The sequence below is a fragment of the Pseudorca crassidens genome, chromosome 3 (assembly GCF_039906515.1).
Source record: "Pseudorca crassidens isolate mPseCra1 chromosome 3, mPseCra1.hap1, whole genome shotgun sequence".
Classification (NCBI taxonomy): Eukaryota; Metazoa; Chordata; class Mammalia; order Artiodactyla; family Delphinidae; genus Pseudorca; species Pseudorca crassidens.
Genome location: NC_090298.1, coordinates 127,078,723 through 127,105,755, shown reverse-complemented (window position 1 = coordinate 127,105,755; position 27,033 = coordinate 127,078,723). Strand labels below are relative to the sequence as shown.

Sequence of the window (27,033 nt, the reverse complement as noted above, 5' to 3'; positions counted from 1 at the left end):
TTTTGTCCGTAGATGTTTTTATCACCCCTAATACTATGTTCATCTCTCTCACTATGTATCTGCTTGTCTACCTCCATCACTAGAATGTAAGCTCCAAGAAGGATTTTTGTCTATTTTGTTTGCTGATAATTACCTAGCACCTAGACTAGCACCCAGCACAGAATAGATGCTCAATAAGTAATTGTGGAATGAATGAATGCAAGAAAGAAGTTTCTCTGCTAAGTCACAGAACTCGGATTCTGAAATCACTTTGCACAGTGGTTTCAAATGAAATAAAGCTGGTGAAATTGAACAGAGTAATGCAGAACACTTGCTGCACAAGTAGATGGTGCTTTGATGGAAAATCCATCTGTTCATTAGAACTGGAAGGAGGAGGTTGACAATGTCAATTCATATAGTAAATATTAGTCAGGGGGTTTTCTTCTTGTTCTTTCTTTTAAAAAAGATAGTGCACATATAAATGGAAATTCAGATTGGATTGACTTGCTTATCCCTTTGGTCACAAACATTTCATTTTAAAGATCACTGATTTAGTGTAAGACTTTCATTTCCCCTCCTCCAAGAGGGGAAGGGACTGCCCACAATCCCACAGTGAGTTAATAGCTAGACTATTTATTCATTTGATAAGTGTTTATTGGGCATTCCTGTCATAGCTAACACCATGCTGGGTGCTGCGGATGCAGTGATGCAGGGTCCTCTTCTTCTGGACCCTGTCAACAGGACATGAGCTCAAGTGTTTTGACTCCAAGGCCAGTGCTCTTTCTTGTACTCCACATTGCACCTCACAGTTGACTGCTGTTCCAAATGAACCGGTGGTACAGTGAGGCTGCTGAAAGAAACTGATGCCATTCTTAGGTTGCATTAATAGAGGCAAAGTTTCCAGATCAAAGGAGGTGGCTGTTCTGCTCTGCTGTACTGTGGCCAGGCAGTCTGAAGTGCTGTGTTCTCTTCTGGGTTATGGTGACTGCCTTCTGGGGCACTGATTGACTAGGATGCCTCAGTGGCTTGGCCAGCCCCCTGACATACTGCTGTTGTCCTTACAGCCAGGCGGGCACCACGGCAGGGGCTGAGCCACCATCATGGAAGGGAGAGGACCATACCGGATCTACGACCCTGGGGGCGGCGTACCTCTGGGTGAGGTGTCCGCAGCTTTTGAGCGCCTAGTGGAGGAGAATTCCAGACTGAAGGAAAAAATGCAAGGGATAAAGATGTTAGGTAAAGCAGACCCTGCACTCTGCCTGCAAGCCCCCCCCCTGCAGCCTGCAGTGCCAGCTGACATATGCTTCTGCCCAAGTCATCCCTCTCCCTCCTGCCCCACAGCTGTGTCTTTGTGTACTTCTGTAGCACGGTGGCAGTATTCCCAGCCCTGAGTCCCTAGCACCCCAGAACCATGATGACAAGACTCAGAATACCTTGAGGGACTGAGAAGGAGGCCTGGGGTGGCGGAGAGGGAGCTGGCAGGCCCAATTAGCAGACAGGGAAACAGAATGGCCCATCTTCCAGAAGCACCAGAAATGGGGAGAGCTGGCATCACCAGGGCAACCAGGGTACGGTCCCCAAGTGTTAGAGCAGGGAGCTGAGCTTGGCTTGAAGCAAGGCGGGAGGAGGCCCCTTGGTTTCTCTGTTCCTGGCTTTTCCTCAAGCTGTCGCCACTGCCCAGAACAAGCCTGCTTACCTCCACATGACTGACTGGTCCCCATCTGTCAGTACCCAGCTCAGATGCCGTCTTTTCCTCCATGAGAGGCTTTCATTGATTTCCCCATCCAGAGGGGACTCTCTTTCCTCCAAACTCCTCCTTTGCCTTGCTGCCACCTTCTCTGGGCTTAGGCTTTGGGGGTGCCAAAGATTGGGATTGGGAGCACAGCTCCCAATTTTCCAAATGCTTTCTCCTTGCTTGGCAGATCTCTCCTTGGAATGGCAGATTTGGGGAGGAGGGATGGAGTTTCCCTGTCTCCACTTACAAAAGAAGGCAAACGAGGCCCAGAGGGGTGGTTGATGTTATGGAGGGTCTCCTCCCTTCAGGCAGTCCCTGACTGCAGGCCGTAGGCTGTGGGTAGCCCCCCCTGGCTTTGTGGAGTCCCCAGCCAGGTGCGGTGGGAGTGGGGCAGGAAGAGGGTGCCAGGGACCAGGAGTTTGTTCTAGATTCCCCTCTGCTCCTTTTCCCCTGGTTGCAGGGCTCTTCCTCATCAGGCCTCTTTCTGGTTGTGGGCTAGAATGACGTGTGTCCCACTCAGCCCACAAGGTGATGCAGGGAGTGAAACCCAGGGCCTGCAGCTCCAGAACCCAGGTAGAAGCAGGCTTAGAGGCTAGGGATGGGAGAACGAGCGCACTGAACTGAGTAATTCGTTTTATTCCTCCTTCCCCCATTGTCTCCCCAGGGGAGCTTTTGGAAGAGTCCCAGATGGAAGCGTCCAGGCTGCGGCAGAAGGCAGAGGAGCTGGTCAAGGACAGTGAGCTGCTCCCACCACCGTCTCCCTCTTTGGCCTCCTTCGACCACCTGGCTGAGCTCACAGGTACAAGAGGAGCCCAGGCGGTCCTCTGCCTTGCCCGTACTCCTTACTTTCTAATCCCTTAACCGTGGACTCCCTTCTTAATCAGAAATCCACCTCTCCTTCATTTATCCTTAGGCCGCAGGCCAGCCTCCCAGTCATGTTCTGGCTATAGGATCCCCCAGAAGGTCAGATTTGGAAAGGACTTCTAAATAACCTTGTCCAAAGATAGCTGGTGACTCAGCAGTCCTGAGGCCCTGGCAGACATTAGAAATGGATCACAACAATCCACTGCACCCAGGATGTGGACTCAGGATCTTTATCAGCGTAACTTATTCAGCAAATATTTAATGAGCAGCTACTATGTGCTCGGCATCATGCTCCAGGCAGCCACTTTGGGTCACTAGAGTTGGCATCTGAGTCAGAAGCTCTCTGGTCTGGCCCCCCTCCTTCCATTTTACAGGTGAGGAAGCTGAGGCTTGTGGAAGAACTAGATTTGCCTATCAGCCTGCTGCAGTGTCTTTCAGATGTCAGGTCCATATGCTACCTTTTTTTTTTTTTTTTTTTTTTTTGTGGTATGCGGGCCTCTCCCTGTTGTGGCCTCTCCCGTTGCGGAGCACAGGCTCTGGACGCGCAGGCTCAACGGCCATGGCTCACAGGCCCAGCCGCTCCGCGGCACGCAGGATCTTCCTGGACTGGGGCATGAACCCGCGTCCCCTGCATCGGCAGGTGGACTTTCAACCACTGCGCCACCAGGGAAGCCCCATATGCTACCTATTAAAGGAAAGCGTTGACTATGACTTAGGGTTAAAGTCCTGTGTGTGATCACCATGCATTCCCCTGGCATGTCTCCAAGTCCAGGACAAGGTCTGGGTCTAGGGAGGAAAAGGTGCCCCCCGACATGGGGCTTAGATGCCTCCTGCTGCAGCCCCACCTTACAGTCTCAGCCCATGCCAGTGTGCCAACCTTCCATTTGGCTGCTGGCTATATTTAGTGAATGGACACATGGAGGAAAGTGATGCTCACAGAGTCCACTGTTCTGCAGGCAATGGATGTTTCCAGCTTCCACTTGTCCATTCAGTAGCGCTTTCTGAGTCCTGGTTGGGTGCCGGGCCTATCCCTAGAGGGAGCCGTGCAACTCCCCTCAAGGGGCCCCCTGTGGCCAGAGTGCCAAGAATTTGGGGAAGGAGAGCTAAGTTTGAGTCCTGGTTCTGTCTGCAGTTGCCAACTGTGTGACCGTGGGCCAGTTGGTGACCTTTCCATGCCTCAGTTTTCTTACCTTTAAAATGGGGACACAGAGCCGTCTTGAGAATTGGCTGAGATAATAAATATAAAAACACTTTGTTAATTGTAAATTGTCATCCTTGTCATCATTGAGGCAGGTCCAGGGTAGCAAGGAGCAGTGGCCACCTTGGGATTTTCCCAGCAAATCCAGGGAAGATGGTCTCTCTGCCCAGGTTCTACCCCGTCATTCCAGAGCCAATCGTTCTCCCAGGCTACCGGGCCCTGCTGGGACCACCTCCCATTTTCCCAGACTCGTGTAGGGAACTCTGTCTGAGAACTTTCCTGGCCAAGGCTGTCCTTAAGGGGGCAGCATCTGGGCTTTTCCCCTTTCCCTGCTGCTCACCCATGTTTTCTCAATTGTCCAGGAAAGGATGCAGATGTTCCAGCAACCCCCGCTGACCCTGCACACCCCAGCGACAAGCCAGAGCCAGTCCCCAAACCTCCAGCAAGTGTAAGTTGCATTTGGAGTCACGGCTGAAAGTTGCCTGGATTTCAAGGTCCCATTGGCAGAACAGCAAGAGAGAGGTTTGGGGTCAGGAAACCTGGGTTCTGACTTGCTGGGTGATGTTGGCAAGTTGATCTCAATCTCTCTGGGGCCTCGGTTTACCCATTTTCAAATGAAGGTCAGAGTTAAATCTTACCAGGAAGACCCTGATATGCACAAGGAGTTCCTCCCATTTGCTAGGTTGCATAATGTTAAGCATGTATCGACTGCACGGTGCTCAGAAAGTAGGCGGATGTGACAGCGAACTCCCCTTCTCAACAGGGGCTCAGAAACTGTCTTCTGCAGATTTGCCTTGAGAAGTTTTGCTTGGTATCCTAGGACTGGAAGGGACCCAGGTGGTCGTATCATATATTTTTATTTTTAAATTTTTAAAAATATTTATTTATTTATTTATATTTGGCTGCATCTGGTCTTAGTTGCAGCACGCGGGCTCTTTCATTGGGGTGCACGGGCTTCTCTCTAGCTGTGATGCGTGGGCTCTGTAGGTGGCACGCGCGCGTGCACAGGGCCTTAGTTGCCCTGCGTCATGTGGGATCTTAGTTCCCCAACCAGGGATTGAACCCGCATCCCCTGCATTGGAAGGCAGATTCTCAACCACTGGACTACCAGGGAAGTCCCAGTCGTATCAGTTAGAGTCTCCATCCCACAGATCAGATCAGATCCAGAGAGAGAAGAACATTTTGTGAGGTCATGCAGACAGCTGAGGAAACGGAGAGGTGAAAGGGAAACTGTCTAGGGTGGCGCCGAGATCCAAAGCTGGGCCCTTGGTGGCCATGGGGCTTCTGCTGTTCGACCAGGTTTAACAGCAATCCTAGAGCCAGTTGCTGGTCCAGAGGGACCATTGGCCCATCCTCTGGTGGCACAACCAGTACCTTCTACTTGGAGTGGCTGGGTGATGTGGGGGAGACTGGAGTCCTTGGCCTCCCTGGATTTAGGTGTGTCCTGAAAGTCTCTCCAAGTTTGTGGATGTCTTGTTGGGACTTGTCCCAGATCAGTCCACTCCCCTGGGATCTCTGGGGCTGGGTTGGCAAGGCTGGCACAGGACCACCATGGCTGTGGCCACACTAACTGTTGTCTGTGTTCTCCAGGTGACCAGTCAGAGACACCTAGGCCCAAGAGACAGCTCTGGTGCCATAGCAGGAATGTTAGATTTGCAGTCCTTAAATGCAGTCCTACTTTTGCATTTATTAATGATATGCCTTCAGTTTCCTCATCTGACAAATGGGGATATAACCTTCTGACCACTCCATGGGTTGCTTTGAGAAAAAATGGAGTTCATGAAAACATTTTAAAAGTGCAAAGCCATTAAGAAAGATACGATCCTAAAGTGCTAGCGGTTTAAAGTCAGCTAGTCCAGTATCCCTGTTCTACAGATGAGGAAACTGGCCACAGAGGGATGTGACCTTGAGTCACACAGTGGGTTGCGGGCTGACTTGCTGGGAGTCATTCCTGCTTCGTGGTCTGTGAGCTCATCCTGGGCCGGCTCTCCTCCTGCCCAGAGGACTTGGACGTGAGGAGGGATTTCCTCCTTCCATTCTCTGACCCCGCTGTACTCTCAGCCATGGGGCCCCAGAGGACGGGCGAGGCGTTTTTCTCTCAGGCAGCCCCTGACCCCCTTTTTCTGCACAGAGCACCTCCTCTGAATTTGAAGTGGTCCCTGCCGAGGGGCATTCTTCACCAGAGAGCGGTGGCCACACCAGAAATACCATGGTGAGTGGACGGCAGGTCCCTGGGCATATCCCCCGTCTCCTCTCTGTTTCAGTCACCTGGCCCCGCGTGAGAGGCACAGGACCCGCTTATATCCCCTGGGCACCCCGGAGTCACTAGGGATACGCTTGAGGGGCCAGCACCAGGGGGTGCTTCTCGCTCACATATGCAAATCTGTGGCTGGTGACTTCCGTGTGAGCCACACAAGCACCCGACCATTGTGAAAGCCCGGGCACGTTGCCAGCCCCGCTGGCCTCCGCCAAGCGCTGGGCACCTCCGCAGGCTCTGACTCAGCCTTTGGGCCTGTGGGCTCGTAGCCTGGGTAGAAAGGGTCAGAGAAACCCAGAGCAGCTTGAGGCAGATGTGGCCCTTCTGTGCAGGCTCTTGGCTGCTCCCAGGCTCCCCTTTAGGGCATGCAGGTAGGAGGTTAAACCTTGCACTTACACATACACGCACGCATGCGCGCACGCACACACACACACTCCCCTCCAGCTCTGGGGTGTCCACCTGGCATCCTCATTCTCTACTTTACCCTACTTGCTGCCTTTATTCCAACTGTGTTGTCCTGTTTTCTCTTAAAATGGCAGACTTATTGGAGAACCACTGAGAAAGGTGTGGAACGTTGTTCAAAAGTCTTCAAGTCCTGCCCTCTCCTCCTCCTTCCTCCTTCCTCACTTTGAGATTTTTTGATTGTTATACAGGCAATAAGTGGTATAACCCTTCCCGGATACCTTGGTCACCACTGCCTCATTCTACCAAGGATTTGGGGCACAAATGTTGCTCTTTGCATGTGAAGTGAATGGCTTTGGGAAGTGGTAACTGGGACGTGGAGGGAAGTGAGACAGGAAACTGCTGGTTTCCATTATAAACCTTGTAAAACAATTTGACTTTTTAAGCTACAAATAGTTGATTAAAATGTTAAAATTTTAAGTTAAAAGCCAAAAAATTAGTGAAAATATAATTAAATTAAAAATATTGAATTAACAAGGCAAAAAAAAAATGTTGCTCTTTAGTCCACTGATTGCATCTTGTGTCTGTCAGTCCCCAGTGCAAGGTCCTCATCAGTTGTTATGCAGCTTACACTAGCATGCCTTCAGTGATGAGGGGCTGCTCTGAGTATCAGAAATGTTCTGTGTTTTGTCCCCTGGGAACTTCTGTCCCCTTGTCCTGTTCTATCCCCAAGGGCTCTGAGAAGCTGGCCAAGGAGGCAAGACCCCCCTGCTCAGAAAGCATTTCACTCTATGACCTCAGCCTTCACCTCGTTAATAGATTCCTCCTTAGCCCCACCATGTGCCTAGTCTGTGCTGAGCAAAGACAAGACAGCCTCCCTGCTTTCTGGGAGCTTGTAGGCCAGTCGGAGAAGTCAGGGTGATGAAACAATTCACCAGCCTTCAACAGAGCACCGTTCACCACCTCATATCCTGTGTGGGAAGAGGCAGTGGGGGAATGAAGACAGAACTGAAGAGCCTCTGATAGAATAAGGTGCTAAGAGTGTTATGGAGGCATTCACTGGACGGCACGCTGTGGCTGTCAGGGCGTTTCCCCTGCTGCAGAGTTCAGATGAGGGAAGTGGCCATAAATGGAGAGTCAGGAAGCCCACGTTCCAGTCCTGGCTCTGCCACTGGCTCACTGGGCAACTTTGAGCAGCCTCCTTCTCCCCGAAGCTTCGTTTCCAAACTGGAATCCTGAGGCTCCCTGTAGCTCTGATGGCCTGCGACTGCCATAAGTGGTAGGGGAGGCCTGCTAGAGCAGCTGAAACACGGGGGTGCTGGGAAGGATGAACAGAGGGGACACCATAGGAATGAAGCCCGAAGAGGCGTGGGGCCTGATGGGTGGGGTCTCAGGCAGGGGAAGAGGGGGACTCGGACGCCTGGCAGGGGCTTGATGCAGTCAGCTGTCAGCTACCCCTGTGGGTCCTTGGACGTGGTGTTCGCATAGCTAAGGCATTGTCTTTGCCAAGAGTGTTCTAGACAGAGGAAAGAGATAAAGAGAGAGACAGGGAGTGATAGATTCTGAGATTGGACTATATTGCCCACAGTTTGCTTCCTATCTCAAATCTCTGCTAGATTGGGATTCTTTGAACTATCTATGATTCCTAACGTGTTTTGAGTCTTGGGTCCTCTGAAAAGTTGATGAATGCTTGGACCACTCCCAAGAAGACACATGTATAGACATAACAGTCAGACAGTTTTGATGTCTGCTGGCCAAGCCTTCCTAAGCTGAAGAAGCAGTGCTGTGTACTGAGTGACACCCCTTCCTGGGCTTGCTGCTTTCGTGTGTCATTTCACTTGCATAAGAACCCTATGGGGTAGAAGAGAAGAAGCGGGATGCGTACGTATAGTAGATGAGGATTCTGAGGCCCTGGGGACGAGGGATTTACCCACAGGCACTCAGCAAGGCCCAACGTGTGGGAGGAAGGTGGCTCCAGCACTGGTAAGCCAGCCAGTGGCCTGGGAGTCCCGGGTCCTGCCCTGTGAGTCAGCCCCAGACAGGGAACCTGCATAACTGGAGAATGTCCCTCGGCTGAGCTGGGATCAGAGGGGGAAACTGAGTCATGAGGAATGGGGAAGCAGAGGGAGGAAGGCTGGCGGCACCTACTCAGACTGTGGTGAAGAGCGGCCCGCATCCTCTCCCCCCGCCAGGAGCTGGGCCCCCTGCCCCACGAGGACGGCAACCTGATGCTGCACCTGCAGCGCCTGGAGACCACCCTGAGCGTGTGCGCCGAGGAGCCTGACCACAGCCAGCTCTTCACGCACCTGGGCCGCATGGCCCTCGAGTTCAACCGGCTGGCTTCCAAGGTGCACAAGAATGAGCAGCGCACCTCCATCCTGCAGGTGAGGCCGGGCCCAGGGAAGGTGGCCTGGGGTCTGCCATGTGGTTCCCCCTCTGCTTCCTCCAGCTCTTCTGGCGAGTCCAGGGTACCACGGGGACTTCCGAGGGTGAGGATGGGGACCCGACTTGGGCTGCTTGTTCAAGGCAGTGAACAGGGTAAGGAAGTTGTGAGAAGGGCCGAGGAAGAGGCAGGAAACCGGGAAATAATGGTGTGGGTGGTGCAGATTTCATGGTTGGGGTTACTCTCGAGGCTGGGGTGTGGTAGGTTGGCAGCAGCCTTGCCTTTGTTCTTCACATACAGGTGGGGAAAGGGAGGGGACAGAGGCCGGCCCCTTGTATGTTACTGTCCCTGCCCCCTGAGTCAGGACCATCATTATCCACACTTCACAGGTGGGGCCACAGCCCTTGAGAGGTGATTTTTTTTTTTTTGCCTAAGGCCCCCCAGTTAGTAGATGGTGCAGCTGGGATTTGAACCTCGGTCTGTGGTATTCCAAAGTCCATGCTCTTAACTCCCATCCCAACCTGCCTCCCCAATGGAGGAGGCTTCCTTTTATAACTCTTCCTGTGCTGTGGGAATGAAGTCAGATTTCCTTCCTAGGCCAGGCCAGGCCTTGGAACCATATGGTCCTTGGCCAGTAGACTCCTTATTGCTCTCTTACCTTGGGCAAGTGACTTATCCTCTCGGTCCCTCCCTGTCCCCATTCGTAACACGGGGCTGGAAATGCCTCCCTCGTGGAATTGCTCTGAGTATTAAATGAAGCCCCTTGTACAGTCTAGAACATAGTAAGTGCTCAAAAAGTGGTCACTGTTAAGGTTTTATGGTGATGGCTCATCCACACTGGGCAGGGGATCTGAGCCTTGAGGACTTGGGGGTGGGGAAGGAATCACAGATGGTGAAACTGAGGCTCCGAGAAAACCTGCTCAGGACCTGAGTATCTGTCACCTTAGTGACAGAGCTGTAACTCCAAGCCTTCCTCCTTCCTAGACCCTCCTCTGGGCCAGTCACCGCCCTGTTGTCTCACTCATGTCAGCAAACATGCAAGTGCCCAGTTGACGGATGAGGTGCTGGGGTGTCCACTGTGTGCAGCTTTGGGAAGGGCCTGGGTTGACAAAAGCAGGAGGGGCGTCCAGGCTGGAGACAGGTGTGAGGAGAGATGGGGGGAGCAGAGGATTCCCACCCCCACCTTGGGTGAGGGGCCACACTGGGAGGCTGGAGGAGTGATTGGAGCCTGGAGGGCCAGGCCGAGGGAGACCGCCTTCAGGTGTCAGCAGGGCCCGGAGATGTCAAGTGTCAAGGCTGAGCCACTGGGGAGGCGAACCTGGTGCGTTGCTTGTGGTGGGATCACTTTGAGTGTCAACTTTTCAGCTTTGTTGTTGTTTTCAATTAATTAATTTTTGGCTGCATTGGGTCTTCGTTGCTGCGTGCGGGCTTTTCTCTGGTTGCAGAGAGCAGGGGTTACTCTTCGTTGCAGTGGCTTCTCTTGTTGCGGAGCACAGGCTCTAGGCGTGTGCACGTGGACTTCAGTAGTTGTGGCTCGCGGGCTCTAGAGCGCAGGCTCAGTAGTTGTGGCGCACGGGCTTAGTTGCTCCGCAGCATGTGGGACCTTCCCGGACCAGGGCTCAAACCCGTGTCCCCTGCATTGGTAGGCGGATTCTTAACCACTGCACCACCAGGGGAGTGCCAACTTTTCAGCTTTGAAATAAGGATTGACACTGGGTCTCATAAAAGGGGTCCTGCCAACCCTTGTTATTTAAAAAAAATTTTTTTATTGACGTATAGTTGATTTACAATGTTGTGTTAGTTTTAGGTATGCAACACAGTGATTCAGTTTTATATATAAATACATATACACACATACGCAAATATTCTTTTTCAGATTTTGTTGTTGTTGTTGTTGGGCTGTGCTGTGCGGTGTGTGGGATCTTAGTTCTCTGACCAGGGATTGAACCCGTGCCCCCTGCAGTGGAAGCGCAGAGTCTTAACCACTGGACCACCAGGGAAGTGCCCCCACCGTTGTTTTTTTTTTTTTCCGGCACGCGGGCCTCTCACTGCTGTGGCCTCTCCCATTGCGGAGCACAGGCTCCAGACGCGCAGGCCCAGCGGCCATGGCTCACGGGCCCAGCCGCTCCACGGCATGTGGGATCTTCCCGGACCGGGGCACAAACCCGTGTCCCCTGCATCGGCAGGTGGACTCTCAACCACTGCGCCACCAGGGAAGCCCCCCACTGTTATTTTTTATCAGGCTCTTGTTTGTTTCCCTCTTAACTCTTATCATAGTTTGTAATAATTTTATTAGTTGGTTTCTTTACTTTGTGTTTGGTTTTTTCCCTTGTGTTCCCTGCTAGAATGTAGGCCTCACAAGAGGGGCAGGTGCCTTGTCGGTCATATTCACCACTGCATCCCAGTGTCTGGCAGTTCATAGGTGCTGAATGTATGTTTGGTGAATGAACAAATGAATGAATGAACTAATGAACTCACACATGAGCTCTATTAACCCCTTTGATGGAAGGTGATGACTTTTGTGACGACCTCTCTCCATCTGCTTTGTGCCCAGAGCGTTTGCCTCTTGCCTAGAAGGACAGCACATGAGGCCTTGTCCTGGTCTTCCCTTAGAGACCACAGCAGGGCGTTCTGTTCCCTGGAGGCCCCACTCAGGGCTGTTGCATCCTGGGTATTTGCCCAGCCTGTGGGTGGAGGTAGATTAATCTGGTTCCTCCTCATTCATTCACTGATTTGTTTCTCAGTTCACTCAGCATTTCCAAGGCCAGGTATGGCATGGGGCCTCTGCTGGGCATTGCAGCCAGTCATAATGGTGTTCTATTCCTCCATGTCTGACCACTCACCAGTTCCAGGCTCTGTTCTCCATCCAGCTTCTCAAGTCTTCCCTGGGTTAGTCAGAAAGGGCTCGGTTTTGCTGTGGAAACAAACAAGTCTGAAATCTCCCTGGATAACATGAAAGTTTTCCCTCATATTCTGTGTGGCAGGGACTTGTTTCTGCTCCACAATCACACTGAGGCCCCAGCCGTCTTGTGCCCTTCGGCAGCGATAGGGAAAAAGAGACCAGAGGATTGTGCATGAGCCAGCTCAGAAGTGGCACTTGTCACTACCACTCACCTTGCATTGGCCAGAACTGGTCACATGGTCACAGCAAGTCTGGGAAATGGACATGGAAGGGAGCGGGTAGAAGGTCTGGTGAATATCGCTCACTGTCTCTGCCCTCAGCCCGGCTCACAGCCTGCCACCTCCCTTCTCTGCTCTTTCATCACAGGCGAAAGAGGTACCATTTAGGATCTGCCAGATGGAGTTTAGTCCCCTTGGTGATTCCCAAGAGCTGTACAACCTCATGCACATTATTTCACGTGCACTAGCCTACATTTTTTTTTTGTTTTGTTTTGGCCACACCGTGCAACTTGCGGGGTCTTAGTTCCCTGATGGAGGATTGAACCCGGGGCCTCGGCAGTGGAAGCATCGAGTCCTAACCACTGGACTGCTAGGGAATTCCTTAGCCTACATTTAAAATAGAGATGAGTTACGTAGCTTTGGGGAAGCTGTGAGGCTCCACTGAGGTGGTGAGTGGAAGAGCACCTGGCCATTTACAGGTCATGGGTTAGGTGCTCACTATGGATTTGTTGAGAGATTGAGTCGCTTAGTACTGACCTGGTGCATCACCCTTACCAGTGAGAACCTCCCTTCCCTCCATCTGTGAGGCCCTGAGTCTGGCTTCCCATCTTCCATGCTCCCTCCACCTTGCAGCACTTCAAACACATGTCCTCAAAGGTTACCAAGCGCCTGGCAGCTCACGAGGCACTTGCACTCTCCCGGTCTCATTTGTCCTCATAGCAGCCCTATAAAGGAGGCAGGGGAGGAGCAGTTGCCCCACTTTGTGGGTGGGGGAACTAACTGTGTCTCAGAAGTGAGGGAATTCTGAGCCACACTGGGAATTGGTGAGGTCTTGACCCGATGCCTTGTCTTCTGACTTGCCGGCTGACAACCTTGCTCCCTGGCTGCCTTGAGTACTCTCCAGATTGCCTAAGCTCTAGGCCTACTACGACTCAGGTCCATTCAGCCAATCAGTCCTGCATTCCTTCAACAAAGTGTCGAGCTGAGCTGGGCCCTGGGCTGAGGATCCCACAGTGGACAACAGAGCGGCAAGAGGATCCCAGCCGTCTGGGAATTCATGGACTAGTCGGGTGGGGGGGACATTAAGAAAGTAACGACACTGATGGTTCTTTAGCTGTAATTGTCAGAGGTACCAGGAAGGTTGAGAGCAGGGGACTGTGAGTGAGGATAATGGAGGTGACCTAACTCACCTGAGATGTGGGAGTCAGGGAGGACTTCTTGGAGGAGGTGACGTTTAGGCTAAGACTTGAAGCAGGAGTAGAAGTCAGCCAGGGGAAGGCTGGTGGGGAAGAGCATTCTAGGCCGTGGGAACAGCAGTGAAGGAGGAGGAGGGATGGTGCTCTCTGCCTTGGAGGAACAGAAGGCGCTGTGGCTGATTCTTGGTCCAGCGTCCTCATGGCTGGCTCCTGAGGGAGAGGATGCAGAGAGGAGCCTGGGTGAGCCTTGTGGCTTGGCTCCTGCTATCCCAAGAGGGCTTGGGTGAGGCCATTGCAAAGGGGATACCGTGTCAGGACCTGGCGTGGCTATAGTGCCCCTCCCGCCCCCTACCATCAACCTGTATTTGGGGTGCACCCCTTCCCTCACCTTGCCCGCATCTCCCTCTCTGCCCTGCAGACCCTGTGTGAGCAGCTTCGGAAGGAGAATGAGGCCCTTAAGGCCAAGCTGGACAAGGGCCTAGAACAGCGGGATCAGGCTGCTGAGAGGCTCCGGTAAGTCCAGGCTCCTTAGAGGAAGGGTGAGGAGTCGGATGGGCAGGAGGAAAATGGTGGTGCATGGCACTGATTTCCGGGCTGAGTGCTCTGAGGCCTGTGCCCAGAGCCCTGCTTTGGATGTCAGGTCTCTTGGTCCTTCTCCTTGGGTGTTTCCTCTCTGGTCCTTTTAATACCTTGGGGAGTGTTTGTGTATAAAGTGCCTTGAGAGCTTCAGAGGAAGGTCTGTACAAAGTGTACTCCTTCCTTGGGAACTTACCCCCTCCGCCTGTTAACAGCAGCTAGCTGGCTGTTGGAGAGAGGGCTCTGGACTTTGCTGCCCCCTGCTGGTCACCATCCTGACCTGCTCTGTTTCCTGAGAACAGTCAGGGGTTGCTCACCTGGGCTATACTACTGGGTCTCAGACTTAACTGTGCATCAGAAGCACTGAGGGTCAGGAAAGGCATTGCAAGTTGACACTCCCGTGCTGAGATTCTGATTCATTGGGTCTGGGGTGAGACCTAGGCATCTGCATTTTCCAGTAGACCTCTGTGATTACGATGTAGGTAGACCCAGGATCACACCTGAGAGGCACTGATCTTGACTGTCAGAGCTTGAAGGGCCCTTTGAGATCATGTGGGCCAAACCCCTCACCCTGCAGAGGGAAACAGAGGTCCAGGGAGAGGCCTGTGAGGCCCAGAGGGAGTCAGGTGTGACTGCTGATCCACTGTGCTGTTTTGAATCAGCATGTATTTATTGACTTCTGGATGGCCAAGCAGTTGGAGTTTTATAGCCATAATGACTCCATCCATGGATCCAAAAACCCAGGCTGGAGGAAAGAGCCATGATTAGAAGGTGAGGATGCAAGTCCCCACTGTGTGACCTTGGGAAAGCCCGTTTACTTCTCTGTTTTCCTATTATCACATGGAAACCAGCTGGCAAATAGAATACAAAGAAATAGTTTCCATATCTCAGTCACACCTGAGTCCACATCACCATTCTTCTTATGTCCTGTATCACCTACCTTATTATTTACTTAAGAATTTAATTTGCATCATGTTTTTGCTTAAGATTATTATAATGAAAACTTGCACTAGAGTAACTGGAAAACAGCATGACCTGGAATAAATAGAAGATACCTCCAATAATGAACACAACAAAAACGGAAGGATGTTAATTCGTTTTGGCGAATTGCCCGCTCAAGGCTCTGAGGCTGAAGGCTGCTCTTTCTCTGTTAACACGGGAGACTAGCAAGCACTAGAGAGACACTCAGGACCTATCAGCACCAAACTGAGACTTTCCCCATGCTCCGCACAGGACGTCTGAGGATAATTGGAAAGGGTGGAATTTTCTCAGTGTGATCCAGGGTTCTTTAATGCAGTGTGGATGTAGCCTGGAGATCTCATGTATACAGACGTCTCACAGTTGGGGAAACCCTGTTGGTGAGCATCAGAGACTTCTAGGGAAGCTGAGCAAAGTGACGTAAGGATGCCCTTTTTGGTTGCACCTGAGGGCAGGTCTCAGGGACTCGCCATACTCCCCACGTCTCAGCTGCAACTCAGATGAGTAGCAGGTCTGAGGTCCCCAGGATCCTCGACCCAGGGCCAGCAATATGACCTCTCTCTTTGCCTCCAACCAGGGAGGAAAACCTGGAGCTCAGGAAGTTGTTGATGAGCAGCGGCAAAGATGGTGCCTCCAGATGGCCAGGCTCACCAAAGACGGAAGGCACGGGCAAGAAGGGGGCAGCCGCACAGCAGCAGGTATGTGGTCAGAAACTCCTTCCCCAGCACTGCAGTGGCTGGTGCCCAGCATCCAGAGGCAGTGAGCCAGCCCCGCTGCTGGAAGGTTCTAGTTGGTAGACGGCGTTTCCTTGGCTTGTCCTGAGAGTCCACCTCCCTGTAGCTTCCACTTCTCAGCCCTTATTCTGCTACCAGCCACATGGAGCATCCCATTCCCTGGGACGCACGCTCAGCCTTCTGGCTGTGACTCTGGCTCCCTGGCCCCCACATGCCTTCTCTTCTCCAGGCTGAATAGCTGCAGTTCCTTGGGTCATTTCTTACAAAGGTGGTGTCGTGTCATTTGTGCAGTCTGGGCATATCCCCTAAAAACATTCCAGTTTGTCAAGGTCTCTCTTACAGGGTGGCTCCCAAAAATCAGTTTAATGTCTCAGATACCCCTGGTGGTATTAGGGTGTTAGGTTGAGAAAGCCCCTGAAGGGACTCTGTTAAGCTCCTGCCTGGGAGCCTCTGACATACAGAGAACAGGGTGTGGGCTGACTCAGCAAGGCCTGCTAATGCCCTGGGCTGGCCCACCTGCCCCCTTCCCACCACAGCTCCCAGCGCTGGCTCACATCCAGTTCCCAGCTAGGAGCTGGCTGGCCCCTCGCCTGGTCTGTGCTGTGCTGCAGAGCTGAGTCCCAACTTTTTACTGACATGTTTTTCCTCTTTAATGGGATTTAATGGCTGTACAGCAGGACTCAATGTCTTTAACAAACCCCACACTTGTGTAATAGTAATAATTATCCTAATAACTTAATTCCTTACTACTCTGTGGCAATGTAGAGTTTACCTGGGATTTGCAAACTCATTATGTGATTTGGACGTCCTCTCGACATGTCAGGGAGGCAGGGCTGGGACTCTTACTCCGTGAGACAGCTATGGCAGGAGGTTTGGAGAGGTCCTGTGACATCACATCATCTAGATTCCTGCATCCACCTGCTATTAGGCAGATGTGGGGTGTGAGAGGGCAACATGCCGATGAATGGCCTTCTGAATCCCAGCCCATGAAGCCCCTCTCTGCTTCCGTTTACCCCTCAAGTCAGAGCTTGCCTTGTCTGCCCTCTTGAGGAAGTGACCTGTGGACTCTCCTGATCTCCCCTGGGTTCTCGGAAGTGTGTGGGCAGGCCTCTTCACTTTTCCAAAGCTCTTAACGTCACTGACTTCTCGAAAGGCCAGATGCCCTTATTGCCCTGCCGGGGAGGAAGTTCCCATAGGAGGCGTGCGTTCTGGGCAGTGGTGAAGCCTGTGCCCTGGAGTTGCATGTGGGTTGAATGCTGACTCTACCTCTGGTCAGTGCTGCTACCTTGGACAAGTTGCATAACCTCTCTGACCTCAGTTTCCTCCTCTGTGAAATGGAGATAATGACACCTACCTCAGAAGGTCATTGGAGGATTCAGTGATGTGATGCCTGTACAGTAGGTTTAGCACTTGGCACGTGGTAAACAGTGAACATTGGCTATTGCTCTTAATGGCAGATTTGATGCCTCTCTTCTCTGTGGAGGTTAAGGGTGCACCCAGGAGCATGGCACCCCCCTTCCTCCTTCCCCAGTGAGGGCAGGCCCATCTCTCACTTTTCCTAAAGGAGGTGAGACCGTCCCTGGAGGGTTCCCCCAGCCTCCTCTCCTTACTCCCGGGCTCTAGGGTGTACTTACAGACCTTAGCCTGTAGGGGCGCTTGAGCCTCACAAGTTCACTCAGCACCGTGCCCGCCCCCCCACCAGCCACAGGGGAGTGTGGACGGGAATGGGAAGGCAAGGAACAAAGAGAATGTGGGCAACGACTCCAGGACAAATGCTGTCGGACCCACAGGATGTCAGAGGTTGGGGCCCATCCTGTTTGATCTCTTGGTACCGAGGCCCAGAAAGGGTGTGGGTCTTGGCCTATATCAAGCAGGGCCTTGGAGATAGAGCTGGTGTTCAATTTCTGAATTGCTAGCATCATGCGGCACGTGGGATCCTAGTTACCTGACCAGGGATCGAACCCGCACCCCCTGCAGTGGAAGGGCAGAGTCCTAACCACTGGACCGCCAGTGAATTGCCAACACTTCCTATGTATAAAAAAATTTTTTTTTAACTTTTTATTTTGAGATAATTTTAGACTTACAGAAGAGTAGCAAAGCAGCCCAGAGTGCCCATCTCCCCATCGCCTTAACATCTCACCTAACCGTGGTTCAGTGATCAAAACCAGGAAATGAACATTGGCACAATACTATTAACTAAACTACAGTCTTTGTTCAGATTTCACCAGTTTTTCGCTCATGTCCTTTTTCTGTACCAGGATCGAATCCAGGATCCCACATTGCATTTATCAACAGTTGTCCTGTCTCCTTAGTTTCCTCTGTCTGTGACAGCACCCAGTGGTTCTTTCATGAGCTTGAGGCTTTTGAGTTATACTGGCCAGTTATTTTGTAGAATGTCCCTCAACTTGGGTTCCTCTGATGTTTTCTTATGATTAGACTGTTGTTATGGATTTGGACAAGAAGATCACTGGAGTGACGTCTTGCATCATGTCAAGGGTACATGATATCGATGTGTCTGTTTACATTCAATCTTGATCATTTGGCTAAAGGGGTGTCTGTCAGCTTTCTCCATAATAAAGGGACTAATTTTCCCTTTGTAGTTAATAAATATTTACTTTTGAGGAGACACTTTGAGACTGCAGATGTCCTGTTTCTCCTTATACTAATTTTAGTATCCACTGGCGGATCTCACCTGCAGTGATTATTAATATAGTCTTCTAATGGTGATTTTGTGCTTCCCTCATTCCTTCTCTATTTACTAATTGGAATTTTTCTTCTCCCCCATCTATTTATTCATTTATTTTTTTCTATTAATAGGGACTCAAGGATATTTATTTTATTCTTTGGCTTATAATCCAGCACTATTGCAATTTGTTTTCTTGTTCAAATTGTTCCAGCTTTGGTCATAGGAAGCTCTTTCAAGTTGTCTCCTATGCCCATTTGATATGACCTTCTTCTTACTATTATTATGATTATGATTGAGCACTTCCTTACTTTCTGGCACCACAAGTCTCTCCATAATCACCTTATATTTTCCCTGCCCCAGGCCTGAAATTAACCACTTCTCCAAGGAGTCCTGTTTCTTTTTGTTAGAGAATGGTATTTAGAAACCAAGATCTGTGCTCATTGCTATTGGAGTGACACTGCTTTAGGCCCTCTCAGAGGTCAGAGCTAGGAAATACATGTACTAATCACACATGCACACATATCTTTATTTGTGTATCTTTTTAAAAACATTTTAAAAATAAACATTTTATAAAATGTGTAACTCTTGCCTTCCACGCTGGAGCATTTTTGGCTGATGGGTAGGGGAGGAGAGGGCAGTTGGCAATGCCTTAGAGATAGAGCCTGAGCAGGAAAAGAAGTGGCCATGGAGGGGCGGGGGAGGGAGAGGGAAGGGTCTGGGAGGCCCTGAGGGTCAGGGAGGGGGAATAATGATCTCCATGGACTTCCCGAAGGGACTCAGTCATATATGGGACGAGTATCAGTGTCCTGGTGGGTGGGAGGGTAGAGAGGCAAGAGACGGAGGGCTGGGTCTCATGGGTGAGCAGCCTTAGAGGGGCACTGAGTAGGGGAGAGAATTGTTACTTGAGGCTCTGCTGAAGGCCCCTCTGTGTTTCTCCTCAGGCTGGTGTGACAGCAGGTAAAGTCCCAGAGGTGGGAGCCTTGGGTGCTGCTGAGAAGAAGGTGAGGATGCTGGAGCAGCAGCGCACGGAGGTAGGTGGCTGGAGGGAGTGGTGGTGGTCGGGGAAGACCCTTCCTCACTCCTGGGACCAGCAGGACAAAGACCCTCCCTGGCCCTCTGGCTCCGGCTAGGCCCGGGTCTCTGTGATGCGTTGCCATGGTGACTACTGAACCATCTGCCCATGGGTGAGAGATGCTGCTTTTCCCTGGCTCTTGTCTCCTGATCAGTTCCCCTACCCACAGGAGTCACTCTGAGGAGGTGGCATTTGGGGTATGGCCTAAAATTGCTGCGGGTGGTAGTTTAGGAAGGCTCCCATGGTAAACCCTGGATGGTGGAGAGAGGTTGTGATAAGAGGCAAGTTTTAGCATCAGGAATGGGGAGTCTGGGGTTCATCTGTCACCACGCAGCTGGTTCAGGGAGGAACTGTCACAGAAAGAGAGATCCCATACCTGCTTGCAGCACTGCTTCTAATCAGTTGAGAGTCTCCAGAAGTTGAGGCTCTTTCCTTGTGTCTCGTGCATAGTCTTCCTCCGTCCCCCACCCCCGGTATTTCTGGACCAGAGGTGGGAGCCCCATCCTCTCTATTCTCTGAGCCCCTCCTCTCCACACAGCCCCATCCTTGTCCCAGTCCCTGGGCCTTTCTGCCCTCCCTGGTCCTCCAGCACATCTGAAAGTCATGTTCTCTTAGTCTTTTGTTTATATGCATATTCATTTTAGTTTTCTTTTTGTATTACTGTAAGTTTTTTTTTTTTTCATTATAAAAAGGTCGAGAGTCTCACCTCCTGGAGATGACCACAGTTGATAACAGTTCATTGCATATTCCTCAATTTTGTCTGTATACTTACTAATGTATGATGTTTGTAAAAATATCATACATACCACATTGCAGATTGCTTTTTTCCTTTCTTTCCTTAAAATTAACTATATCTTTGAGGGTATTTATTTATATGTAAAACATACCCTGTGTTTCTTTAATTCTGAGTACTTTTTATCATATTTTAATGTTTTTGAACTTGGGATAACCTTTCCATTGTTAATTTAATGATGTTAGGTTGTTTTTCTTCCTCGAATTATTTTTATATCAAGATTATGGCAAATAATTAGTACCATCTCAGAACGGAGGCAATGTACTAGGCACCGGAATTTCTGAAGAGCTGTGCTCCATTTTCTGTTTATTCTATCATTTCCTTAACCTGTTTCTGATGCTCAGGTTGACCTCTGGATTTTTTTGCAATATAAATATTGTTGAGATGATCAGCAGTACACATATTTTTTACACACTTGTACAAGTGCTTCTTTTGGTTACATTTTTCAGAGTGGAATTATTTGGTTAAAGAGAACGAGAATTTGAAATTTAAATACGGAGTCCCAAATTGCCCTCCACATGGGTGTGTGTTCAATAATTCTACAATAAAAATTATATACTCTTTCTGTGTCTTGGTGTTAGTCTTGCCTTCCCGGCAAGGGTAAAATGTGGCGGTTGATAAAGGTGATTTGCTCTGAGGAACGTTTTTGAGAAGCGCAGGATCGAGGCAGTGTGTGTAGCTGCTGTCCACGCACGCTGCACACGCCTGCGAAGCTGGTGTTGGAGGAGTTGGCTCTCTTTGGTCGTTCTCTGCTTATCTCCTGCCCACCCCAATCTCTCCCCCGCAGCTGCTGGAAGTGAACAAGCAATGGGACCAGCATTTCCGGTCCATGAAGCAGCAGTATGAGCAGAAGGTACTGTGGGGGTGATGGGAACTCAAGGCTGGAGCCCTGCTTCACAGCTGGGCTCTCTGGGCAGCATGCTGCTTCCCTCGCAGCAGCCTTGAACCTTGGACGTTCACCCCGGCCCTCACACACTCCCTTTCTCTGCCTCTGAACTCAGATCACTGAGCTGCGCCAGAAGCTGGCGGACCTGCAGAAGCAGGTGACTGACCTGGAGGCCGAGCGGGAGCAGAAGCAGCGCGACTTTGACCGCAAGCTCCTCCTGGCCAAGTCCAAGATAGAAATGGAGGAGGCAAGTGTGACTGTTGGTCCCACAGGTTCAGCTCCGGGGGGCCAGCCCTCTCCTCCCCAGCAGTCTGGAGCTAGGGGAGTAAACAGTCAGGGGTGGGACTCAGGAGACGCGGGTTCCATCTCTGACTCCAGTACTCAAGGACTGTGTGGCCGGAGGCAAAAGCACTTTCCTTCCCCGTGCCTCAGTTTCCCATCTGAAAATTGAGATTGGATTAGTTATTCTTTTCATTTTTTTTCTTGTTTTTATACCGAAGAGCTTTGGTTCAGTTAAAATCTTATGATCTAGGGAACTGCACAGGGAAGCACAGAATGTAAGAGCTTCCGCAGGCCTGCTCCAGTACACTTGATGAGCTGGGTGCTGCTGAATGTGTACAGTGGTGAGGGCTCTTTGTGGGCGAGGGGCTCCAGCATTAGACAGAGCTTCCTTCAGTCCTTCTTCTGGTCACTGTTCAACAGATCATGCCCTGGGCACTGTGCTGGGCACACAGACTCAGCAGTGAACAGTCAACCCCGCCCTCAGGGGAAGAGACGTGGGACATCTAATTACAGAAGCAAATGAGTAGACGTGTGTTAAACACGACACAGAAGTTACAGGGATCAGGGCGAGAGCATAAAGGGGGCCTGGATTCATTCTGGGGGGGGGCCCAGGAACAGGTCCCCTGAAGAAGTAGCATCTGATCTGTGATGTGTGTGACTGACACCGGCCAAGGCCCTTCAGGATCCTGGAGCAGCTTAAAGAGGAAGGGCCATTTGACCCCCAGGCTCTCTGGAGATTTTATTTCTGTCACCATGCCTTCTCCTTCATGAGAACTGTGTACGGGGTGCTTTTGCCTGACTTAGAAATGGCCATTTCCAGCAGAGTTCCTTCCCATCAGTATGCAACACCCAGGGGCCTTCTCCGAGTGGTCAGCCTGCCTTGCCGACCGCCCCGTACCTTGGAGATGTGTGTTAGGGAGGACACTGCCTGTCTTTTCTGGTGAGTGTACAGTCACAGCTTGGGATTGTCAGCCAGACCCTGGCTCACGTTAGTGGGTGGGATAAGTTTCTGGCATCTGACACTCTTCCCTGTCAGCTGGGGGAAAGGCGGGATGTTTCAAGACAAAAGCGTGGCCCTGTGGATAGGGACACGTGGCCATAGAGGCCGTGCTGACCCGGGAGCCTCTTAAGCGGGGAGTCTGCAACAACTCCCACAAGGTCCAGCCAAGGCTGCCCTTGGCCATCTTTGGCTGAAAGCAGCTCACCAGCTAGTTTGTAGGATATTGACATGTTCACACGATACAGATACAGTGCGAGTTTCCCTGGACCATCTCCCCTCACCACCCCCACCACCCCAATTCCAGGCTCTTCCCAGTGGTAACCATGGTTACCATTTGGGTGTATCTTTCCAGGCCTCTTATCACAAATAAACACACAGAAATAGACAGTTTAATATGGGTGTGTCTGGTCTTTCCTCTGCACTGTGCTGCCCTCTTCTATTTTAAACACTCGCTTTGACTTGCAAGGGGACAGAGAACACCAGAATTAGGAGACCTGGGTTCTAGTCTAGCCCCAGCTCACAGCGTGGTCTTGGGTAAGTCACCTCCCCTCTCTGGATAGTCATTTCCTGTCGTGTAAAGGGGCTAGGACTTGATGCTCTCTGAGGGCCATTCCAGATGTGGCTCTTTGCGATGAAGAACCTGGATTGTTCCATAGTAGGTATGGAAGCAGTGCTTCCACCTTGAAGCCTTCCCTGGTTTCTTTTCAGCTGTAGTATTCTTTCTTTTAACCTCACAGAAGTACTTTGTTTCTCCGTGGAGGAACCCTTTCTGCCTTGTGCTGCATTTATTTCTGTGAGGGTCTTATCTCCTTTGGGCTCAGAGACTGTAAGAGCTGAAAGCTCCTTTGGAGACTTTCGGTGGCTTACCGCTTTCTGTGCGTCATAGAAGACCCCTGTGCGAATCTGGTGAAAACTGTGGCTTTTCTCCCTAGAAAGTTGCACAGTCAAAATTGTGTGCTTGGGGGCTTCCCTGGTGGCGCAGTGGTTGAGAGTCCGCCTGCCGATGCAGGGGACACGGGTTCGTGCCCCGGTCCAGGAAGATCCCACATGCCGCGGAGCGGCTAGGCCCGTGAGCCATGGCCGCTGGGCCTGCGCGTCCGGAGCCTGTGCTCCGCAACGGGAGAGGCCACAACAGTGACAGGCCCGCGTACCGCAAAAAAAAAAAAAAAAGTGTGCTCGGTTTAGGGGCTCACAGACCTCCTGAAGCCCACCTGTGACTCCTGTTACAAACCCCTTACCTATGGCAGATAGGAGAGCTTAGACCAGAGAGGGCTGGGACAGTGCCCAAGGGCTCAGCTCACTGTTGGAGGAGCTGGTGTCAGAACCCGGGGCCTTTCATTCAACTGAGCCCCCCCTTCCTTGAGGACAGGACCATGTAGACCTTACCGCTCTCCCTCGGGTGCGTCGCCTGGGGCCTTGTGCGTGAGCATAGTGGGGCAGCAGAGTGAGAGCGAGAGGGGAGGCATGGCTGCGCAGGGCAGGGCGGGCAGTCAGGGAGTCTAGGCCTCCTGGAGAGGCTCCCTGCTTACCAGTCCTGTGTTCCCTGCAGACCGACAAGGAGCAGCTGACAGCAGAGGCCAAGGAGCTGCGCCAGAAGGTCAAATACCTACAGGATCAGCTGAGCCCGCTCACCCGGCAGCGGGAGTACCAGGAAAAGGAGATTCAGCGGCTCAACAAGGTGGGCGCATCAGCTATGATCCGTTGGGCGGGCAGGGCTTCCCTGAGCCAGCCGCAGTGCCCACCCTGTGGTCGGTGCCTCAGACCCTCAGCTCAGGAGGGGCGACTCCTGGGTCAGGGCGAAGGCGCTGAGGCTCTCGGAGCTGCCCCGTGATTTCCGCCACCTCTGCCTTCCCCTCCCCGCACGCTGAGTGCCAGGCTGGGACGACTCCATGCTTGCTCCCCTGCAGGCCCTTGGACGTGCTGTTCGCTCACACAGTGCCACCCCCTCATCGTTCAGGTTTAGCTTTAACACTGCCTCCTCATTGAGGCCTTCCCAACCCAAGTCTCCTTTGAGCTCCCTATTTTGTGTGTCTAAAGTACCGGCAGCTTCTTTCACACCCCTTCTGGCATTTTCTTGCGATTACTTATCGATGACCTGTCTTCCCATCTGACTGTGGGAGGTGTGCGTCTTCACCAGAGTACGTATCCCCCAGCACCTGGCGCCAAGCCCGTACGTGCTCAGGAAAAACTCACTGAAGGGAATGGATGGTCGCTGGCCTGAGGTTCCTGCCCTCGAGAAGGGGGATCCAGGGAGATATGGGGCTCGGGGTGGGGGTGGGAGAGCGCAGGTTAAACGGGAACGCTTTGCTCTGAGCCAAGGTGAGAGGCAGTGGGCCGGGTTGGGCTGGGGGCTGTTTCTGGTCCCAGGTTATAGCCCCTGCCCACCTTCCAGTGCAGGGGCTCAAGGAACAAGCTGACAGGAGGGGCTTTGAAAGGAAACTTTCTCCTAAGGCTCAGCTTTTCCTGCTGTGGAGCCTGTGCTCAGCGTTTCCTCCCGTCCTGTCTGTCTGCCTTTCCCTTCTGCCTGCTTTTCCTGCTCACAGCGGGCTCTGCTGTGAGTTTGCATTCACTAGGCCCCGGGGGTGACCTTTTCTGCTTGGTTTTGGTGTTTGGTAAGCGCTGATGATGCTGAGTGTGGGGCCCTGGGACCTGTTCTCAGGGAAAAGAGTGATCTGTCCTGAGCTGGGGGAATTGGGGGTCTAAATCCAGGCAGAATGTTGTACACGCTGCTGGTTGTAGGGATGACTCGGACAGGGTCGCTGCCCTCCAGGTTTCTGTGGCAGAGCTGGGGACAGACACTGGTAGGGATGATTAACGCAAGGCTCTCCCTGTCTCTGGACCTCAGCCTGCTCATCTGAAAGATGGGGCAGACGGAGGAGGAGGGTGCGGTGCAGCCATAGCCGCCCCTTGAGCATCCGGAATTTACTCTTGGCTCAGCAGTTTCCTCATGTTTCTGGGGGAGTCTTGGAGACCAAGTGGGGCCCAAGTCCAAGTTGGGGAAGGTTTCCTTTATCTCCCCAAGGTCCAGGGAGGCACTGTGAGCAGTGCTGACGCATGGCCAGCAGAGGCCCTGCTGTCCAGGGAGCTAAAGTACAGGTGGTGATGAGGATGTTCAGTCTTGAGAGGTGTTCCAAAGTTCTCAAGCAACACGTTAACAGGGTTGAAGGAGAAAATCAGTCAATGGAAAACTTTTAAGAGAATGTAAGCACACTGTTTGCGTAAGGAAAGGTATCTTGCGGACATGGTAAAATAGGGGTGCTTTTAAAATTTTCAAAATGCTATTTGGTGATGTTTCAGCCCATTTTCAGGGTTGGAAAGGTAAAATATTAATTAAGTCAAAATTAAAATCCAGGCTAATCTAATACAGAAGAGCTGGGGATGGAGAGGTTGGCTTGGTGGGAATGGGTTACGGAAGCTGAAGAATCACAGGGCAGGCAGTTGTCGAGGGGACTGAAATTTCTTTCCCCAAAGGACTTAGTATTCTTTCTAGGTCTGGGTGCTAAGAATTGAGCCACTCGTCCTCAGGAAAGGAGATTTCTCCCTTCTACATAAAGACCACAGGTTAGGCTGCTGGTTAAGAGCACACGCTGGCTTTGAATCCCTGCTTTGCCACTTACTAGCTGTGTGACTTTGGACAAATCACTTCAGGTCTCTGAACCTCAGTTTTCACATCCATAAAATGGGGATGATGGTCACAATCTTTTCTTCATAGGACTGTGGCGAGGATTCAGTGAAATGATGTGTGTATAGTGTTCATAAATAAGATAACACTTATTAAATAGTGGTGGTTATTATTATTGTTATCAGGAAAGGGGCCTTTCAAGGGGGCCTGACCCTTCCAATGAGGCCTGACTTCCAGGGCCTTTCTGCTGATGGGCCCGTCTCCTCTGTTCCTGATTCCAGGCCCTGGAGGAAGCACTGAGTATCCAGGCCTCCCCATCATCTCCAGCAGCAGCATTCGGGAACCCGGAAGGAGCTGGAGGCCTGCTAAGGAAACAGGAGCTGGTCACGCAGAATGAATTGCTGAAACAGCAGGTGAGGCTAGGGGGAAGAGGTCAGGTAGGCGGTGCCCAGTGGGAGCTGGAGCATTCCTGAGGGCCCAGGCTGGGCCTTGAACCATGTGGGAGCTGTAATCTGTCATCCACTTTCTGGCCATTGGCCAGGACCCCTGTCTGGATATAGGCTTATCCTCACTACCAGTGTATCCCTATCTAGGTCATTCCTCTACCACCATCATGGCTTAAACATTTCTGTGCCCCAGCTGTGCTATTATTTACCTAATATTTTGAAAACAAATTTTAAAATAAATTCAATAAATATATTTACAAGGGAGCTTAAATTTCTACTATAAATGGGAAAACCTGTTTATTATTTGCCATAAATAGAAAGTAACTATAAGCAATAAATACAGTAAAAGGTAAAATAGTGTGGTTGAACCCTAGCTAGACACTGTTGCCTGATGAAGACTCTGAGCTTGAGTCGTCTCTCCCTTTATTTAAGGGAAGTTAAGTACTAGAAACCTGTTAAAGACACAGTAGCATAAAATGCAGACTTTCTTCTTGAGGGACACAGAGAATTGAAAGGAAGTTGAAAAGGTTTTGGTTCTCTCACGTGTTTCTGTGGTGTTTGGTGCCATGCTTTCGATCCTTCTCAATCATTTTGAGCCTGGTCGGCTTCTCACTGATCTGCAGTAAGGATGTGAAACTGCAGAGGCAGAGACAGGGCCCCACCCCGTCCCTTCCTTGCCAGGGCACCCCAAAGCCTTGGGAGAGTTTGTAGGCCCTCTGCTCTGGGAGCCAGGAGACTGGAGCTCCAGTCCTCCACTCATATTCTTTTTCTGTGGCCTCCACCTCTCTGTGGGCCTCAGCAGAAGGAGAGGATGGGACTGGTTG

At 51.5% G+C, this 27,033-nt stretch overlaps 1 protein-coding gene across 10 annotated transcripts in view; it reads left to right on the top strand.

Annotated features, from left to right (window-relative positions):
- TNIP1 (TNFAIP3 interacting protein 1) overlaps positions 1-27,033 on the top strand; it is a 52,106-nt gene that overhangs the window by 19,899 nt on the left and 5,174 nt on the right. For 7 of the 10 annotated variants that reach the window (XM_067732302.1, XM_067732308.1, XM_067732301.1 and 4 more), the window contains 12 exons: positions 1,044-1,215; positions 2,379-2,513; positions 4,139-4,224; positions 5,908-5,988; positions 8,628-8,819; positions 13,553-13,647; positions 15,266-15,386; positions 19,050-19,139; positions 20,761-20,826; positions 20,975-21,106; positions 23,691-23,819; positions 26,045-26,176. In XM_067732302.1, coding sequence (XP_067588403.1) covers positions 1,080-1,215; positions 2,379-2,513; positions 4,139-4,224; positions 5,908-5,988; positions 8,628-8,819; positions 13,553-13,647; positions 15,266-15,386; positions 19,050-19,139; positions 20,761-20,826; positions 20,975-21,106; positions 23,691-23,819; positions 26,045-26,176 — 1,395 coding nt within the window. In that variant the 5' untranslated portion in view covers positions 1,044-1,079. The remainder of the gene's footprint in view (positions 1-1,043; positions 1,216-2,378; positions 2,514-4,138; positions 4,225-5,907; positions 5,989-8,627; positions 8,820-13,552; positions 13,648-15,265; positions 15,387-19,049; positions 19,140-20,760; positions 20,827-20,974; positions 21,107-23,690; positions 23,820-26,044; positions 26,177-27,033) is intronic. The other 3 variants (XM_067732310.1, XM_067732311.1, XM_067732309.1) reach the window with 2 other exon arrangements.